The sequence below is a fragment of the Microtus pennsylvanicus genome, chromosome 5, assembly GCF_037038515.1.
Source record: "Microtus pennsylvanicus isolate mMicPen1 chromosome 5, mMicPen1.hap1, whole genome shotgun sequence".
NCBI lineage: Eukaryota > Metazoa > Chordata > Mammalia > Rodentia > Cricetidae > Microtus > Microtus pennsylvanicus.
In genome coordinates, this window is record NC_134583.1 from 119,492,279 (window position 1) to 119,509,961 (window position 17,683).

General features: G+C 40.6%; 1 protein-coding gene across 1 annotated transcript in view; it reads right to left on the minus strand.

Moving 5' to 3' along the window:
* Positions 1–9,145: 9,145 nt before the first annotated feature.
* Blnk (B cell linker) overlaps positions 9,146–17,683 on the minus strand; it is a 65,841-nt gene continuing 57,303 nt past the window's right edge. Inside the window, exons 15-17 of the mRNA XM_075974072.1 lie at positions 16,979–17,062; positions 15,136–15,291; positions 9,146–9,507 (exon numbers count right to left, since the gene is read on the minus strand). Coding sequence (XP_075830187.1) covers positions 9,388–9,507; positions 15,136–15,291; positions 16,979–17,062 — 360 coding nt within the window. The 3' untranslated portion in view covers positions 9,146–9,387. The remainder of the gene's footprint in view (positions 9,508–15,135; positions 15,292–16,978; positions 17,063–17,683) is intronic.

The window sequence follows — 17,683 nt, forward strand, 5'->3', positions numbered from 1 at the left end:
AATAGACGTTCATGAAGGCAAAATGTCCATACATGTGAGATGTTTTCTTATTAAGAAATAGAACAAATAATGAAAATATTAAAAGGAGAGCAAAATATTAATGACATGATTGGCTTTCATATCTTGAAAATGTTAAGATGTACACTGAGAACTGGATTTCTAAACAAAATAATAGTAAGGAAACTGATTTATAGAAAAGGGCACAAGGTAATCTGCATGACTCATCTAAAGAAAAACCTCGTCTATGGAATACAGTATTTCTCAGTGGCCTAAACTTCTCTGTACTAAACTTTGCTGACTGCATTTTTCTCAGCATTGCTCTGCCAATAACTCCTTCCCCAATCTCTAGCTCCATAAGCAAAAATTCTGTTCAGAAAAAAGCTAGAGCGAGCTTCAAAGTCTAGCCTATTGCCTATTTCAGGGAGTCTCTATTAGGTTCCTTAGAGGTAGAACTAACAAGATAGCAGCATACGTGTTGACTTCTGTTGGAGGGACTGGCTTCTGCAGTTAGGGAGTCTGAGAAGCCCTATAAATAGTCTGCAGACTAGAGACTCAAAGATGCTGGTAATGTGACTCTAATTCTTCAGTCCAAGATCAAAAGCCTGAGAGCTAGGGTGTAGCAAGATTAATAAAACTCAGAGACATATATTGGGATTCAACCTTAAGGAAAGAAAAACGAAACAGCCAGACACTGGCTCTTACCTCTACCTTAGTCTGAAATGGTGATACTGCCTCCAGAAATCTCAGAATGAAGCTCTATGTCTGAAAACTGTTTCCTCCCTTATATTACTCTCTAGTGCTAGGATTAAAGGCGTGCACCACTACCACCCGGTTTCTATGGCAGACTAGTGTGGCTACTGGGATTAAACGTGTGTGTCACCACAGCCTGGTGTGTAAGCCTGACCAGTGGGACTGTTTTATTCTCTGATCTTCAGGCAAGCTTTATGTATTAAAATACAAATGAAATATCATTACACTAGGGGACTTTAGTTCTGTCATCAAAGGACAGAAGCCCACCTATTCAACCGTCTTTGGAAAAAGCCCATACACGTTAAAACAAAACAAAACAAAAAAACACTTAACAGTTTTCAGGGTATTCTTTAATCCAGTCAAAATGATACCTTAAGCCCACCATAGTTTTATTCAAAACAAACAGTTCCTATCTCAGTATTGCTAAAAAGAGCAATCAGCAAGAATTTAGGGAAGAGCAACAGCTGTGGGTCATACCAGAGGTACCACCGAGGAATTTCAGGACAGGGTCAGTGAAAGTGGGACCTGGGGAAAAGCAATACCCTTCTAACTGCACACATGCTGCAAGCTGTAACCTCAGAAGAGTGACCAAAGGGATTCTGGATTTCAAGTTCCTGGCTGAACACTGGCAAATCTGTAAAGTCCCTCAGCAGTGAAAGCTGTTTGTCTTTAAGACACAAGGGTCTTGTAACAAAGGGCGTACACACTTCACAGATGGAGAGGGCTGACCACTAAACATGCAGACCCAAGAGTAACTTCTGGGAAAGGGAGTCTTAAAACATCAGACAACAGGTACTTGAATAATAACATCTGAGGCAGAACTAGGCTTCTGATTTAGCCCAGTCAGGTCACTACAAAGTAAAGTATCTGAGGGGTTTGTGTGTGTGTGAGAGAGAGGGAGGGAAGGAAAGAGGGAGGGAGGGAGAGAGAGAGAGATGACAGGAAGAAAGGTGGAAAACATTACATAAAATGTCCAGTTTTAATACAAAATTATAAAATAATTAAAATTGTGATCAGGGAGAAACTAGAAACCTTTGAGAGGTGTACCAGTTAAGTGATGAGCAATATTGTTCAAAACTAAAGGAAGCCGATTCAAAGGACTGAGGAAAGCTTAGTAATTCCTCAACCATTAGGAATAGTAAATAATCTTTATTAAAACCCAAGGAAAATTTTAGGCTCAAAGCCAAATACTAGCAGCTTAATAGAAGGTTTGAGCTAGTAGAAGAATCAACAAACTTGAGGCTTTGCAACCTGAAGCACAGTTGAGGGAATAAAGGGCAAAATCTGTCACTATCTATACAATTCTAGATTTAAATGTAAGCAAAAGATTTAAATGTAAAACAAAATAGCGGTAAATAGCTGTGGTTTTCAGGCAAATGCCTCTTAAATATGACACCCACAGAACCTTATTCCTCATGTTTGCATACCCACCTGCCCCTAGTCTGCCCATAAAAATCTATTTCTCCTTCCCAGGGAGATCCACATATCCCCCTTGAGCCCTCCTTGTTACCTAGCCTCTCTGGGTCTGTGGATTGTAGCATGGTTGTCCTTTACTTATACAGCTAATACCCACTTATGAGTACATACCATGCTGTCTTTCTGAGTCTGGGTTACCTCATTCAAGATGATTTTTTTCTAGTTCCATCCATTTGCCTGCAAATTTCATGATGTCATTTCCAAAGTAATTGTGCATGTTTGCACTCCCACTAGCAATGGAGGAGTGTTCTCCTTGCTCCACATCCTCTCCAGCATGAACAGTCACTTGTGTTTTTAATCTTAGCCATTCTGATGGGTTTAAGATGAAATCTCAGAGTCATTTTGATTTGCATTTCCCAGATGGCTAAGGATGTTGAACATTTCTTTAAGTGTTTCTCAACCATTTGAGATTTTCCTGTTGGGAATTCTCTGTTTAGATCTGTACCCTGTTTTTAAATTGGGTTATTTGGGTTTTTGCTTGTTTGTTTTTGTTTTGTATTTTGATGTCTAGTTTCTTGAGTTCTATATGTATTTTGAAATCAAGCCTCTGTCAGATGTAGGATTGACAAAGATCTTTTCCCATTCTGTAGTCTGCTATTTTGTCTTATTGATGGTATCCTTTGCCTTACAAAAACTTTAGTTTCATGAGGTCCCATTTATTAATTGTCAATCTTAGTACCCATGTTATTTGTGTTCCATTCAGGAAGTTGTCTCCTGTGCCAATGTGTTCAAAGTTATTTCTCTTTCTCATCTATCTGGTTCAATGTATCTGGATTTATGTTGAGGACTTTGATCTTCTTGGACTTGAGATTGGTGCGTGGGGATAGATATGGCTCTATTTGCATTCTTCTACATATTGACATCCAGTTAGACCAGCACCACTTGTTGAAGATGCTCTTTTCCATTGTATAATTTTGGCTTCTTTATCAAAAATCAGGTGTTCACAGGTGTGTAAATTTATGTCTGGGCTTTCAATTCAATTCCATTGATCCACCTGTCTGTTTTATGACAATACCATATAGTTCTGTAGTAGAGTTTGAGATCAGGCATGGTGATGCCTCCTGAAGTTCCTTTATTGTACAGGATTGTTTTGGTATCCAGGGTTTTTTTGTTTTTACATATAAAGTTGATTATTGTTCTTTCAAGGTCTGTAAAGAATTGTGTTGGGGTTTTAATGGGGATTGTGTTGAATCTGTAGATTGCTTTTGGTAAGATGGCCATTTTTACTATGTTAATCCTACTAATCCATGAGTATGAGTGATCTTTCCATCTTCTAATATCTTCTCGAATTTCTTTCTTCACAGGTCTCTCACTTGCTTAGTTACATCAAGATATTTTGTATTATTTGTGGCTATTGTGAATGAAGGGTAATGTTTTCCTGATTTCTTTTCAGCTCATTTATTGCTTATACATAGGAAAGCTGCCGATTTTTTGAGCTAATCTTATATTCAGTCACTTCATTAAAAGTATTCTTTAATCCATGGTGATCGGATAGGATGCAGGGGGTTATTTCAAATTTTCTTGTATCTGTTGAGATTTGTTATGTGACTGAGTATGTGGTCAAATTTGGATAACATTCCATGAGGTGCTGAGAAGAAAGTGTATTATTTTGTTTGTTGAGTGAAATGTTCTGTGAATATCTTAAGGTTCATTTGGGTCATAACATCTGTTTGCTCTAGTATTTCTCTGTTTAGTTTTTATGTGGACGATCTGTCCGTTGTTGAGAGTGGTGTAGTGAAGTCTCCCAATATTAATGTGTAAAGTTCAATGTATGTTTGCTTATCTAGATTTTTCCCCTTACAGAATTCCCTCAATTTTTGTTTTCCTTATTTCTTCTATTTCCATTTCCAGGCCTTGAACAGTTTTATTCATTTCTGTCAACTGTTTTTTCTCGTTTTTCTGACATTCTGTAAGAGATATATTGATTTCCTCCAATTTTTTAATTGCCATTTCCTTAATTTCTTTAAGGGATTTATTCATTTTCTCTTTAAAGACTTCTATCATCACCATAAAGTTGGTTTTAAGGTCGTTTTCTTGTGCTTCAGATGTGTTGGAATATTCAGGGTTTGCTATAGTGGGATGGCTGTGTTCTGGTAGTGATATATTGCCCTAGCTGTCCTTGTGTTTTTGTTTTGTCTGTTTTCGTTTTTCAAGAAAGAGTTTCTCTCCTAGAACTTGCTCTGCATACTAGGTTAGCCTCAAACTCACAAAGATCCACCTGCCTCTGCCTTCTGAGTGCTGGGATTAAAGGTGTGTGCTGTCACATACCCCCGAGACATCTGGATTTGGAGTAATTATAGGTCTGGGTTCCAATTTCTGGATTTGTCTTTGTTAGACAGGTGTTTTATTCCTTGGTTTCTGTTTCTTCTCTGGTCTTCTTACTGCCATGGCCTGTGGTTGAATAGAGGGTTTTCCACATTGGGGGCTGGTTTTCTGATGGCCTGGTTGACCTCTGATCCAGCAGGTGTTTGCTGCCCAAGTTTGGGGCTGGTGTTCTGGCTGTGTGTGTAGTCTCTGATATGGCCAGGGGTCTTCTGGTTTTCAGGATCCTGGCATGGCTTCTGGTGGGGTAGGAGGCTTCTGTCAGGCTTTCAGGGAGTTGGCCTGGCCTTTGGGGTTCAGGATGCTGGCCTGGTCTCTGATGGAAGAGGAAGCTTCTGGAAGAGATGTGTGTAGGCCTGGATAAGGTAATAAGGAGAGGAGGTCACTTGGGGTTAAACTGAGTGGCTGCAAGCAGGGCAGAGGGTGGAGCAATCTTACCTGGAGTTCAGAATGCTGGCCTGGCCTCTGGTGGAAGAGGTGGCGTCTCCCGGTGGTGTGGGCCAGGATAAGGTGACTGAAGACGTCCTTTTAAATACCGTCATTCCTGGATTAAAAATTCTGCTTGATGCTTTTATCAAGTGACAACTCTAGATTGAAGTACTTGGTAAATGATTTATTTCCACACTTCATGTACCAGACATATATACTGACTGGCACAACGGGCTTGGTGACTGTGGGCTGGTTACAGCAATGATAACTCACACTCCTGAATTTTCACAATTTTAATACTTTCTTTGAACAATCTTGGAAGATAAAGTGCATGGTCATCTCCACTCATGGGCAAAGTTCATACCATCTGTGGATAGAGAAGCTGGGGGTGCATTAGAAGCATCACTCCAGAGGCCCTTGTACTAACTCCAACAGTGCCTGCTTCAAACTCGCTGAAGAAATTACATTAGCCTCGTTCTGGCCTTTAGTGTAGAATGTTTCACCCATTTTTTTTTTATAATAAAGTTTACAAAGGGAGTGAGTCATAGGCCTAAAGTCTTGGGTCTTTGGGTGTTTGGTCCGTGGAGAAACCCTAGTGGTGCAGGAAACTGGAGAAAATCTGTAGGTTGTGTATGTATCTAAATCTACTTTTCTTCTTGGGCAAAGACCACTAACAGCTTTCATGAGATTCAAAGAACATCGTAGCTACTGAAAATAAAATTAAAACCCACAGATACAGAGAAAAAGCATAGGCGTCTTTCTGACATGTAATGAAAATAAATGTTCACGAGCAGTTTTAAGCAGATACATTTGAGGGCTTGTTCATAGATCAATTTCTCTGCAAAGGAGATTTCAGCTCGGGGACTAAGAAGTTAATATTGAATAAGCATAACTAAGTTGTAAGTATATTAAAATGTAGCTTTGCTCACTCTGGATCATTGCTAAAAAGAAGTTGTTTCCCAGATGTAAAAGCTGACGTTAACAGGGTAAAAAGCACACTTGATAACAGGAAGCCAATACTGTCTCACCTTGTGCTTAGATGGAGGTACAGCCAGGGACATTCTTGTGACTAAACTTCAGAGAGCAGACATTTAAATTCTTTCTATGCATCTTCACCTATAAGTAGAGGTTGCACACCAGCTTAACGTCATTTTGAGTTTTGTCCATCTCTAAAATCCTGCATCACATATGGCTAGTTTGCTTCCCATGGATGCGTTCTACTCTTAGGCAAACCTGTCGCCGTTACTATACAGTGGCTTTGCTCCCAGGGTTCAGAGTATGAAACTCCTGCTATGGTTGGCTCATTTCAGTGCACAGGCCTAACTTCTCCATCTTTCCTGCCTATTGGCACAAACTTGCAGCCTTTCTGTCTTTGCAGTTGCAATCTGCTTTGCAACATTCTGGAAACAGAAAACAGGAACTGGGATGTTCCTTCAGCCGCCGTACCACTCCCATCCCATCAGCTAGTTTGCCCGAGAATTTCTCCATGAAAAAATGATTTGCTTATTAAGCATTGAAAATCAAAGAAAACCAGCCCACAAATCACAATCCCAAAGAACTTAGACAACAACAAGGGCACTAAGAGACATATATAAATCTAATCTACATGGGAAGTAGAAAAAGACAAGATCTCCTGAGTAAATTGAGAGCACAGGGACCTTGGGGGAGGTTTGAAAGGGAGGGGAGAGGCAGGGAGGGGAACAGAGAAAAATGTAGAGCTCAATAAAAACCAATAAAAGAAAATCATAGACGAAACTGATGGGATCTATTGGAGGCTTTCCTAGCTTCACTGAGAGTTCCACCTGCAGAGAATGGCTTTTAGAAGCAGGCAGGGTTACCTGCACTCTAATGGACTCTTTCAGGGAGGTTGGCAGGGGGGAGCTGGCATGTTACGTAGGATATTTCTCCCAACACTGGGTGGGGGGGAGGATACCTCTGCAGAGACTGGATCCCAGCGTTTGCTCCAAGAAACCCACCATAGCAATGCTAAATATTAAATTAATATGGATTTGCACATATAATTTTTTTAAACCAGCTATGCTTCTTTAGCTTGTTGGAATGTGCCGCCTAGAAGAGGACGATTGGGGACAGAGCAAAAGAGACTGTCCTGCGAGCAGGGCAGTAACCGAAGGAAGGAATGAAGACTTACTGACAGTAAAAAGTATTTCCATGGAGCACTCAGCAAAACTGAGAGGGAGCCTGCACTTCCTGCCATTAGAGGTGCTCTTTGTAAAAGATTACCTCAGTCTTCTTTATTGTGAATTGTTCTTTCTAGTACATTCTAAGCAATTCCACTGTTAAAATGTAAAAGGGAAAACTCTATCCGAAATCCCCAAACTTCTGTGTAAAAACTGTCTGTGAATTGTATTCATTTCACAGGGCTGTTCTAACAAAACACTACAATCCAAATGGCTTAAAGAAAGAGACTCGGGGCTGAAGAGATGGCTCAGAGGTTAAGAGCACTGCCTGCTCTTCCAAAGGTCCTGAGTTCAATTTCCAGCAACCATATGGTGGCTAGCAACCATCAATAATGAGATCTTCTGCCCTCTATTGGCCTGCAGTCATACATGCAGACAGAATTCTGTATACATAATAAATAAATTTAAAAAAAGAAAAAGAAAGAAAGAGACTCATTGACCCCCAGTTCTAGATGGTAGAAGTCTGAAGTCAAGGTGTAAACAGACCCATGTTTCCTAAGAACCTGGAGGGATTCTGTCCTTGCCCTTCCTTGGCTTCTGCTGGCTTGGCAGTCATTTTTAGCAGCGCTTAGTTCATGAGTGCACAGTTCTAGTCCCTGGTCTTCACATGGTGTTCTTTTCTGATGCCTCTTCACAGCCTTCTCGCTATACAATGCTCTTCATCAGGAACAGGTCTCCTGGTGGCATCTACCTTACTTATCCCATCTTAACTTGACTCTATCTGTAAAGGCCTTGGATACCATTCAACCCATAATTTAGTAGTCATGAAACTGACACATAAAAACATGCCACACTGTTTATAAGAGAGTCTGTGAATTGCTCTGACCTATGGGCATCCCCATCTGGCTTTAAAAATACTGTTGAGGCTACTATCTTATCCAGTGATCAAGCCTGTCTCATCTGATTATTAGACTTAATTAGCTGCATGTCTTTTAGCACCACCTAGAGTACATTTCTGAACTGACCTAAGACCTTGTGAAGGCTGTTCACTCTACCATCCCCTTTATCTTTGCCGTGGTTTAAATGAGAAATGTCCCCTATAGTCTTGAGCATCGAAACACTTGGTCCTCAGTTGGTAGCTCTGTTTCAGGAGGTTTTAGTAGTATGTCACGGTGGTTGGGGGAAGGGAGTGGCTTTGAGAGGGGGAAAGCCTCACCTGTTTTCCATTTGAGCTCTCTGCTACAGCTCATGGTTGAGATGCTAGCTCTCAACACCTGCTGTAGCTGCCATGCCTGCTGCTTGATGCCATGATGGACCATAAGAACTCAAAACTCCTTCCTCTGTAAGTTGCCTTGGTCATGGTGTTTTATTACATCGACAGACAAGAAAATAATGGAATCCTTGTATTCATTAACACCGGCTTACCTGTTTGTGCTTTCTGGGGTATTTTCCTAGCACCTGCCTTTCCATTTACTTTTTCTATCATCTCATTTTCAAACTCATATGAAGTTTAGGCTGTGTCTAACAGATGCTCAGATCAAAGAGGGAACAATGATGTTTTAAAAGCACAGCTAATAACACAATCTAGCAAAAGAGTGAGAAAGTTTGTTCCTGTATACCTCTGCCGTGGTTGGAAGGCACACATAGAAAGATCTGTTCCACCCCACCCCTTTGTCTGCCACTCATTACCTTTAACACTTTACACATTGTCAATTTAACTAAAGCTGGGCGGGCGGCACACACTCTAATCCCAGCACTTGAAAGTCAGAGTCAGGTGGATTTCTGTGAGTTCAAGCCAGCCTGGTCTACAGAGAGTTCCAGGATAGCCAGAGCTACATAGTGAGACCCTGTCTAAAAAATTTTAACAAGATATCTGTCAAGCATCAGCAGTGAACAGTCTGACGACATTCAGGTACAGTGGTTGCTGTAAGGGCCTAAGTTCCCAGAAGCTTTGTATCCAAGATTATAATTTTCTTAGTTTAAAAATACACTGTTGTTTTCTTACATGACTGAAAATGCATTACACCTGTCACTTTTAAATACATTTATTTGGAGAATATTAGTAGCATAATAACTGAACCTCCCCAACTATTACTTCATCGGGTCAGGCACTAGAAAAGCTCATGTGAGCATCTTATGAAGGAGTGGAATTTACTGCCTCGGTGGCTTCGTTCATCTCTCTTATTGCTGGCTTTTCATATCCAGAAGATGAAGTTTTCTCAAAAGAAGAAACGGAGCAATGTCTGGAACAGCAGTATTGATGTCTGCGTCTTTAGGAAACCTTCACGGGATATTTCAGTCTTGTGGAATCCTTTGTGTTATTCTGACTGTCAATCAGAACCAAGGGGTTGTGCTGATGGTTCTTGATGATGTCCACCACACTTCCAAAGTACTGGGGAAGGAGAACATGGGATAATTAGCAGGGAAGGAAATCATGGGTGAACCAGCGTCTGTTTGTGCTATGTCCATGCTCTGTGCCTTTCATCTCGCGTTCCCAAGCTGTTCACAGTGACTGGGTCTCAACTGATATCCTGCCCATAAGTGTCCATCTAGTTTAACAAAGGCTGGACCCTGCAGAATGGTAGGCTCTGGACATTCCTGTGTTTAGTAAGACCAATGCCACATGGACAGCTTCAGTTAGAATACCTACTTAGACAAGTTACCTCACCGATTAGGACACAATGTTTTTAAAATGTTTTGCTCAATGATTTAAAATATTTGCTTCAGAGTTGGGTGTGGTCATGTGCCTTTGATCCTAGCACTCTGGAGGCAGAGACAGGATGATCCCTGAGTTCAGGCTAGCCTGGTGTGCAGAGAGGATTCCAGAACAATCATGAAGAAACTCTGTCTCGAAATTAATTAATTAAAACAACTTCTTATTGTCAAACTTGGAACTGCCATGCGATAGACTCCTCTACATCCCTCACAAAACACAAACTATCTTTAATGTTGCACAAGTCTTGACAAAAACCCATGACCCAGGGCAGTGCTTCTCAACCTTCCTAATGCTGCGACCCTTTAATACAGTTCCTCATGTTGTACTGACCCCCAACCATAAAATTATTTTTATTGATACTTCATAACTGTAATATTCAAACGCGGTGAATTGTAATATCAAAATTTAATATACAGGGTATCTGATATGCAACCCCTGTGAAAGAGTCATTCACCCCCAAAAGGGTTGCGATCCACTGGTTGAGAACTACTGTGCTAAGGGCAAGGTTCCCACAGGGCCAGCATTGTTAAATTAGTGAGGCCTTTAAGAAGCAGGCCTCATTGGAAACCTTTGCTTCATTTTGGTTGTGCCCTCGAGAGCATTGTGGGACATGGTGCTTCCTCCCTTCCTGTGAATGATTTCACTCTGCCATGATGTACTGACTCACCTTGGGGTCCAAAACAGCAATGCCAATCTACTATGAACTAATACCTTTGAAACTGAGCCAATACAAACTTTTTAATCTTTATAAGTTGGTTATGGCAGGTACTTTTAATACAGTGATGGAAGCCAACTGAAAGACAATCGATATAGTAAGTTGCTCTTAGGATTTAGTACCAGGAAAACTGATGTCTTAGATACATTGACATTTTTGTTTTCTTTTCTGAACAAGAAAGGGAAGCTTTATGACCCTTCTTGTTTCTGTCTATACTTGGCTGCTTGTGATGTAGAGCTAACTTGATGACAAATCAATAATGAAATTTCATGCTATACTCTCAACATACACATTAATCTTGCTATATTATAATCTTCCATGTCTATAAGTTTTGATTTAAGGATGTCAAAAAGTTTGTTTTGAAAAACAATCAAAGTTTTAAATGAAAGAATAAAGAAATATAACACAGACCATAAAATAAAATGTGTTAAGTACACCAAAGTTCATAGTCATCAAGTAAGCGCACCTAGCATTTTAAAAGTAATTGGTCTGCAACAGTGCCACGGCTTAAATAATTAGTGTCCCTTGACTTTATTGTGTTTCCTAAACTCTTTAGTACAGATAGCCATCGGGTACAAAGCAATTTAAAAGTTTTATTGATTGTTTGGATGACTTCCAAGATCTACATATTGAATAAAAATAAATTCATAATACTGGATAACTTTCCAAATGAAATACAGTTGTATTTAGATATCTGGCCATCTAAATGTTAGACTATGGGGGAGAGGCAAGTGATAAAGACGTTCAAATGCTCTCACTTCTGTGCCCTCCTTCTCTGTAGTCACTGACAGTTTTGTAATTGCCAGTGGGATTCCTCTGTGAAAAAATGCCATGATACATTCATTTGGGGCAGGAAGTGGGGGGGGGACACACAGAATGTTGTCAAGCCGAATACAGTCAGAGCTTTGAAAAGGAAAGGGCTAGAAGATGAGCAAACAAGTTCTTTGACTCTGGATTCCAAGTTTTAAAAAAATGTGTTCTGAACTTAAGAAACCCAGAGAGAACTGGAGAGATGGCTTGGCAGTTAAGAGCACTGGCTGATCTTCCAGAGGATCTAGGTTCAATTCCTAGCATTCTCATGGCATCTCACAACTGTCTGTAACTCCAGCTTTAGGGGACCTGACACCAATGGCAAAACAACAAGGCAGATAAAAATAATAAATAATTTAAAAAAAAAGAAAGCCAGGCCATGGTGGCACATGCCTTTAATCCCAGCACTTGGGAGGCAGAAGCATGAGAATTGCTTTGAGTTCAAGGCCAGCCTGGCCTACAAAGTGAGTTCCAGGACAGCCAGGGCTACACAGAGAAACTCTGTCTTGAAAACTTGAAAAACCAAAAAAAAAAAAAAAAGAAAGAAAGAAAGAAAGAAAGAAAGAAAGAAAAACGAAAATAAACACAGAAGACTGAAGAGGATTTGAGTTGAGTTGGAATTGAGATATAAAGTGGAGTTGAAGCACATTTGTGGTTAAATAAAAAATGAATTGGCAATCATTTAGTTGTTGCTTTCCCTCAGTTCTCTTTATTTATGTTCATATTAATTCAGTGTATTTGAGATGTCTACATATGTACAGAAAATAATTGGTACAGTAACTCAACATCTCATCAACAATAGAGTAGACATTAAAGTTATGAGATTACTGTACTGCATAAGCCAAAACAACTGCATGAAAAGCTAACAATAAATTAACTAGCTATTTATTGACTCTCTATAATATATTGTACACAAACAGAAGTAGAGAAATGGGGAAGGAGCTGGGAGGAGTGGAAAAAGGGAAAACTATGGTTGAGGTGTAATATATGAGAGAAGTAAAAAAACTGAGAAACAATCTTTAAAAATATGTGCATCGTTGATATTAAAGAGCACAAATTTTCATTTTACCATTTTGTGTTCAGTGTACTGAAAACATAATTTTTTTCTTACAAATAATTTAAAGGAGTTTTTTTAGTTGATTTTTAGCATTGCCGGACACCATTATCACACCACTACACATTTCAGTCAAGGGGATGATTATTCTGAGACAGGAGCAAAAGTTCTGACCTGGAAGGACAAGAGGAGCTGAAGAATTCTTGTTAGCTAGTGTGACTTATTTTTCTAAAACTCTCAGCTTCTCTGAGAGTTCAAATTTCAGGACCAGTGATTAGGACAGCTCCCAGCTCCCCATTTCCAGGCCTTCTGTAAGTGTGCTACACTTAACAGAAATGAGACTACTCCTGCACTGTCCTGCCAGCATGGCCACCATCTCTAACACTCATTATGATGAAAGAACATTTCCAAAGAGGCTTTTAAGATAGAGTTCCCAGCAGGAGGGAAGCAGGCAGAGACCTGTAAATAATGTTATCTTGACTCCTTCAACCACCCAACCCCCTTTCATTGCCAGTGAAACTCTTGTGACAAATGCCACACTACATTCAGTCTGTCTGTTTGGCACAGGGTGCTGTGAAGTCGGGTGCAATCGGAAACTAAAGTGCTAGGAAATTAAATAGAACAGTTATTTGACTTTGTTAAATGACAATGCAAGTCTGTTCTCAGATTCAAGAGTCTGCGTTTTCTAATTATTTGAGACTTCGTTTAAAAACACAAACTATAAAAACAAAACAAGACAAACAAAAACTAAGATAAAACACATAAGGAAAACGTTGACTTGGATTTGGTAATGAATTTCCTGGATGTGACGTGAAGAACACAGGTCTGAAAACTAAGATGCATCCATGAGACCATATCAGAGAACAAGACTAACAGTTAAAAGGGAACCCAAGTTAGGAGGCAAATGTTTTCATACATTCCCAAGCTCAGATCCCAGCATTTGGGAGGCAGAGTCAAGAGGATCTTTGCGTTCAAGGCCAGCCTGGTCAACAAAGTGGATTCCAGGACAGTCAGGGATACATAGAGAAACCCTGTCTCAAAAAATCAAAACCAAAACAAAATCAAAATCCCCAAACTCAAAAAACAGCAAAGACTGGAATATTTGATTAGAAAGTGTACAAAGAACCCGAATAAACAGTTCTGCATGGATGATATAAAAGTGGCCAACAAACAGGTGAAAAGATGCTGAGCAACGCTAGCCACCAGAGGAATGTGAATGAGGTACCATGAAGCATCCATTAAGGTCGCTCCTATAACAAACAACCCAGAAGATAGCAAGTTACAGGTGTTGGTGGGATGTGAAGTTGAATGCTGTGTACCGTTGATGGGGTTGCCACAGGGAGCTGTATGTCAAGCTGCACACCTAAACATGATCGAGATGGCCTATGATAGTGTTCTGATATGTGTGTCTTAGCCGCATTTTTTAGAAAACAAAATAAAAAGTATGTAAAGGCTATTTGATTTGTTTCGCAAATGCCATTATTTTGCCTATAACCATTCAACCAACAATTGAATTTACTCATTTAGTGTCCACTAAAATAAGACAGTTTAATCCAGTTCTGTAAAAGTGAATAAGACATAGTCACGGCTTCATCATTGGAGAAGACAGAAGCATAAGTAATTATGATTTAAAACAAACAGGACAGTTCGTGGACCACTGTTAGTGGAATCAATATTTATCCCTAGTGCATAAACTGGCTTATTTGGAGCCCATTCCCTATGGAGGGATACCTTGCTCTGAGTAGATACACTGGGGAGGGCCTTGGTCCTGCCTCAAGTGATGAGACAGACTTTGATGACTCCCTATGGGAGGCCTTATCCTCTCTGAGGAATGGGTGGAGGGTGGAGGGGGAAAGTGGGGGAAGACAGAGGGGAGGAGAAAGAGAGAACTGAGATTAGTATGTAAAATAAAAAAGATTGTTTTTAAAAAATAAAATCAAACAATGCTGAGTTTGTAAAGGGTGTGGCTCTTTCTGAAAGTATCTTCAAAGAATGTTTGTTTTCTTTCTTCCTTCTTTTTTCCTGCCTCTCTTCTTCTATTTTAAAAATTGAGGTAGAGCCTCACTTTATAGTCCAAGCTGGACTTGAACTCGTAATCTTCTAGCCTCAGCCTTCCAAGCGTTGGCATGACTGGTAGGTGCCACCACACTCACTCTTAAGTGTCTCTTCACTAGAGCCTTGCTTGTGCTATTTTCTCTGCTTAAACTGTCCTTTCCACCTTTTCTTCCTTAGGTGTGGTAGCTTGAATAAGACCGACACCCACAGGTCCACACATTTGAATACTTAGTTTTAAGGGAATGGCACTATTTGAGAAGGATTAGGAGGTGGGAACTTGTTGGAGGAGCTGCGTCACTGGCTTTAGGGATTCAAAAGCCCACACTAGACTCAGTGTTGCTCTCTTTGCCTGCAGACCAGGATATAGTTCTAGATGCCTCTCCAGTGCCACGCTGTCACCATGCTCCGCACCACTTTTGTATCCTTTTCCTTTGCCTCTGCATCTAACAGAGCCTGGTGCCACTGTGTTCAAAATAGATGTAGAGCTCAGTTAAAAAGAAATTACCAGCCAGTCATGGTGGTACCTTCCTCAGGATCCCATACTTAGGAGGTTTATGAATTCAAGCCCAGCCTTGGCAGGAAGTTTTAAGTCCACCCAGACTACATATTACAACTCTGTCTCGAAATAAATGTAAGTAAATAAATAAGTACAGAAAGAATAATTACTAACCTCTTCACCATTTTTCTTCTTTCCCAAAGCATATTGTTTGGTTGCTTCAATAAACCGTACAGGAATATTATATACTCGTTTATTAAAGAATGCGACTAGTGTATATGGCTGCTTAGAATCATGACCAGAGCTCTTCCGAATAAGAAATGATCCATCCTGTTTAAAGAAAGTAAAGCACAGTGATAATATTAGTTATATTTCTGTAAGCTAGAGATCAGTCTGTGAAGGATATTTATTGTTTTCAAATATTGATAATTTAGTTCCATGTTCTTACTACTGACTAGAATTTGTTTTATTATTTCTCAAGAATACTGTTCATAAAATGATGTATGCAGACAAACTTGAGTGAAGTCAATGCCAGCGTTTAATGTGTTCCCTGAGGGATTATGCTTGTTGGGCTTTAGGAATGTGTAAAAGAAAAAATGAGATGAAAACTAGGGTATTTTTGAGTGAGGGCCCATGTTTGCCAGTTCCCTTGAACTAACATACTCTGTGTGAAAGAACTGTAAGAAGCAAGTAGAAGTTGAGAATTCAAGTTTTTAGCTGAAGAAAATGCTCACCTCAACAGACTTATGTTAAAGTTGAAAACTGTAACAGAATATTCCAATTTGTATTAAGTATTTTATTAGAATAGTTTAGAATAATAAATTATAAAAAGGTATGAGCAAAACCTGACCAAAAAGACGGATAGAAGAAATGCGATAAACAGTGATCAGCTTTAGGAAAGAATTTGGAGAAAAAGAAAAAACATATCTATCTTAGAAACAAAGGAAGAAAATTTACAAGATTTCTGGGGACCAAGTGAACTCCAATAGAGACTTAATGTGTGACCCAAAGGAAGCCATGGGGACCACCATGACATTTAAAATAGAGTGCTACAGTCAGCCAGACAGTGACAACCACTGAAGAGAGACAGGAGGTTTTGACAGGACTCTGAAAAGATCACAGCTGACTCTCCTGGGTCCGGAGGGTGTGGAGTCGGGGCTCCCTGAAACAGCTGCAGTGATGGCAAGACTCACTCGACTCTAGATGGCCCTGCAACCAGTTCCACCGTGGCCAAGGATTAGCCCTTCCCCTAGTAGACTAGCTAAGGAGGTATAGTGATTGGTTCAAAATATAAGCCTCAGTGCTGTGATTGCTATCCAGGCAAAGCTGTGATTGGCCCATACAAACAGGTTGTAACTGGTTCAAAACACACCTCTCTCCCACCCTGTCTCTCCAGTATCACACTCTCTGGTGGACAGCATTGTGCCCCCCCCCTTGGCAAAAAGGTGGTCATTTTTTTCCCCATAAGTAGTGTAGGCTGGACAGGAAAGAAGCAAAAACTGAGGAAAACCTCAGCTTGTTGGACACGGCCCTAGAAAGCCTGGGCTACCCACAATTTCCCTGTAGGCAGAGCAAATGAACCCTCGCCAGCTCACTGATAACATTTTGACAGGGATTCGGGCTTTAAAAACCGGGAGAGCAGAGGAAGTGACAAGGGAGCTTTAATCTTGCATTGTCGCATCTGTACCCAATGTTGAGTTCTCAAAAATAAACACTTGGGTCCCATGAGTTGGTTCAAAATAGCCTGTCACCCTCACTCCAAGGTGGGGCTCCTGCAGCAGGCTCCTCCAGGTCTTCCCCCAAACCTCCCCTGCCTCCCACTTCTCTCCATTGTTTGAGGGGCAGTGGACCCCACAGAGCCTTGAGATTAAAGGTAAAAAGGCAGAAGATGGAAGAATAAGGTGGGTGATCCCGAGAGAGGAGAAAGTGCAGGGACTGGACCTGGGCTTACACCCCTGCAATGACTTAGTTGGATTTATGATGATTTCCACAGTGTAGGATCTCTAGATGCACAAACCTTGTTGGATCTGTGCAGGGCCTCTTCAGCAGACTTGCGGTCACAGGCGCCAGCATACCAGGGCTTACCATGAAGTTCCGCCTCCTGTGAGATAGGCATTGTGGAACATGAGTTGGTCCTCAAGGTATTTAGGTGAGGTGCTTAAATGACTGGTTTTGCAAAAACCAAATCAGGAACAATAATCTGCAACTCATTTTGTTAAAATGAGTTTTGTGTTTCCTTTGGTCAACCGCAAGGTTTATATGGACTCACTAGGACCCTTGGACCACTTTTCCTCCTGAATGAATTACATACACTTTTCTCATTGTTTTCTTATTCTTGATGCTTTATAGAGGGCTTCATAATGTCAGTGTGTGTGTTCATATGCTCATATGGCTTGCACGCACACACACACACATGCAAGCAGGGGTGCACGTGTGCCAGACATCACCATTTGGTGTTGCTCCCCCAGGAGCTGTCCACTTTGTTTTGGAGTTAGCATCTCACACTGGACACAGAGATGAAGCTGGGCTAGCTGGCCAGCCCACCCCAGAGTTCTACTGTTTCTGTCACAAGCACACAGCATCACATCCCTTTTTCATTTCGTCTTCTTTTGTTCTGTTTGTTGGTTCTGGGGATGGATTTCAAATCCTCACACTTGTACAGCAAGCTCTTTACCAACCGAACTGTTTCCCCAGCTCCCAATGGCAGGAGTTTCAGGTTACA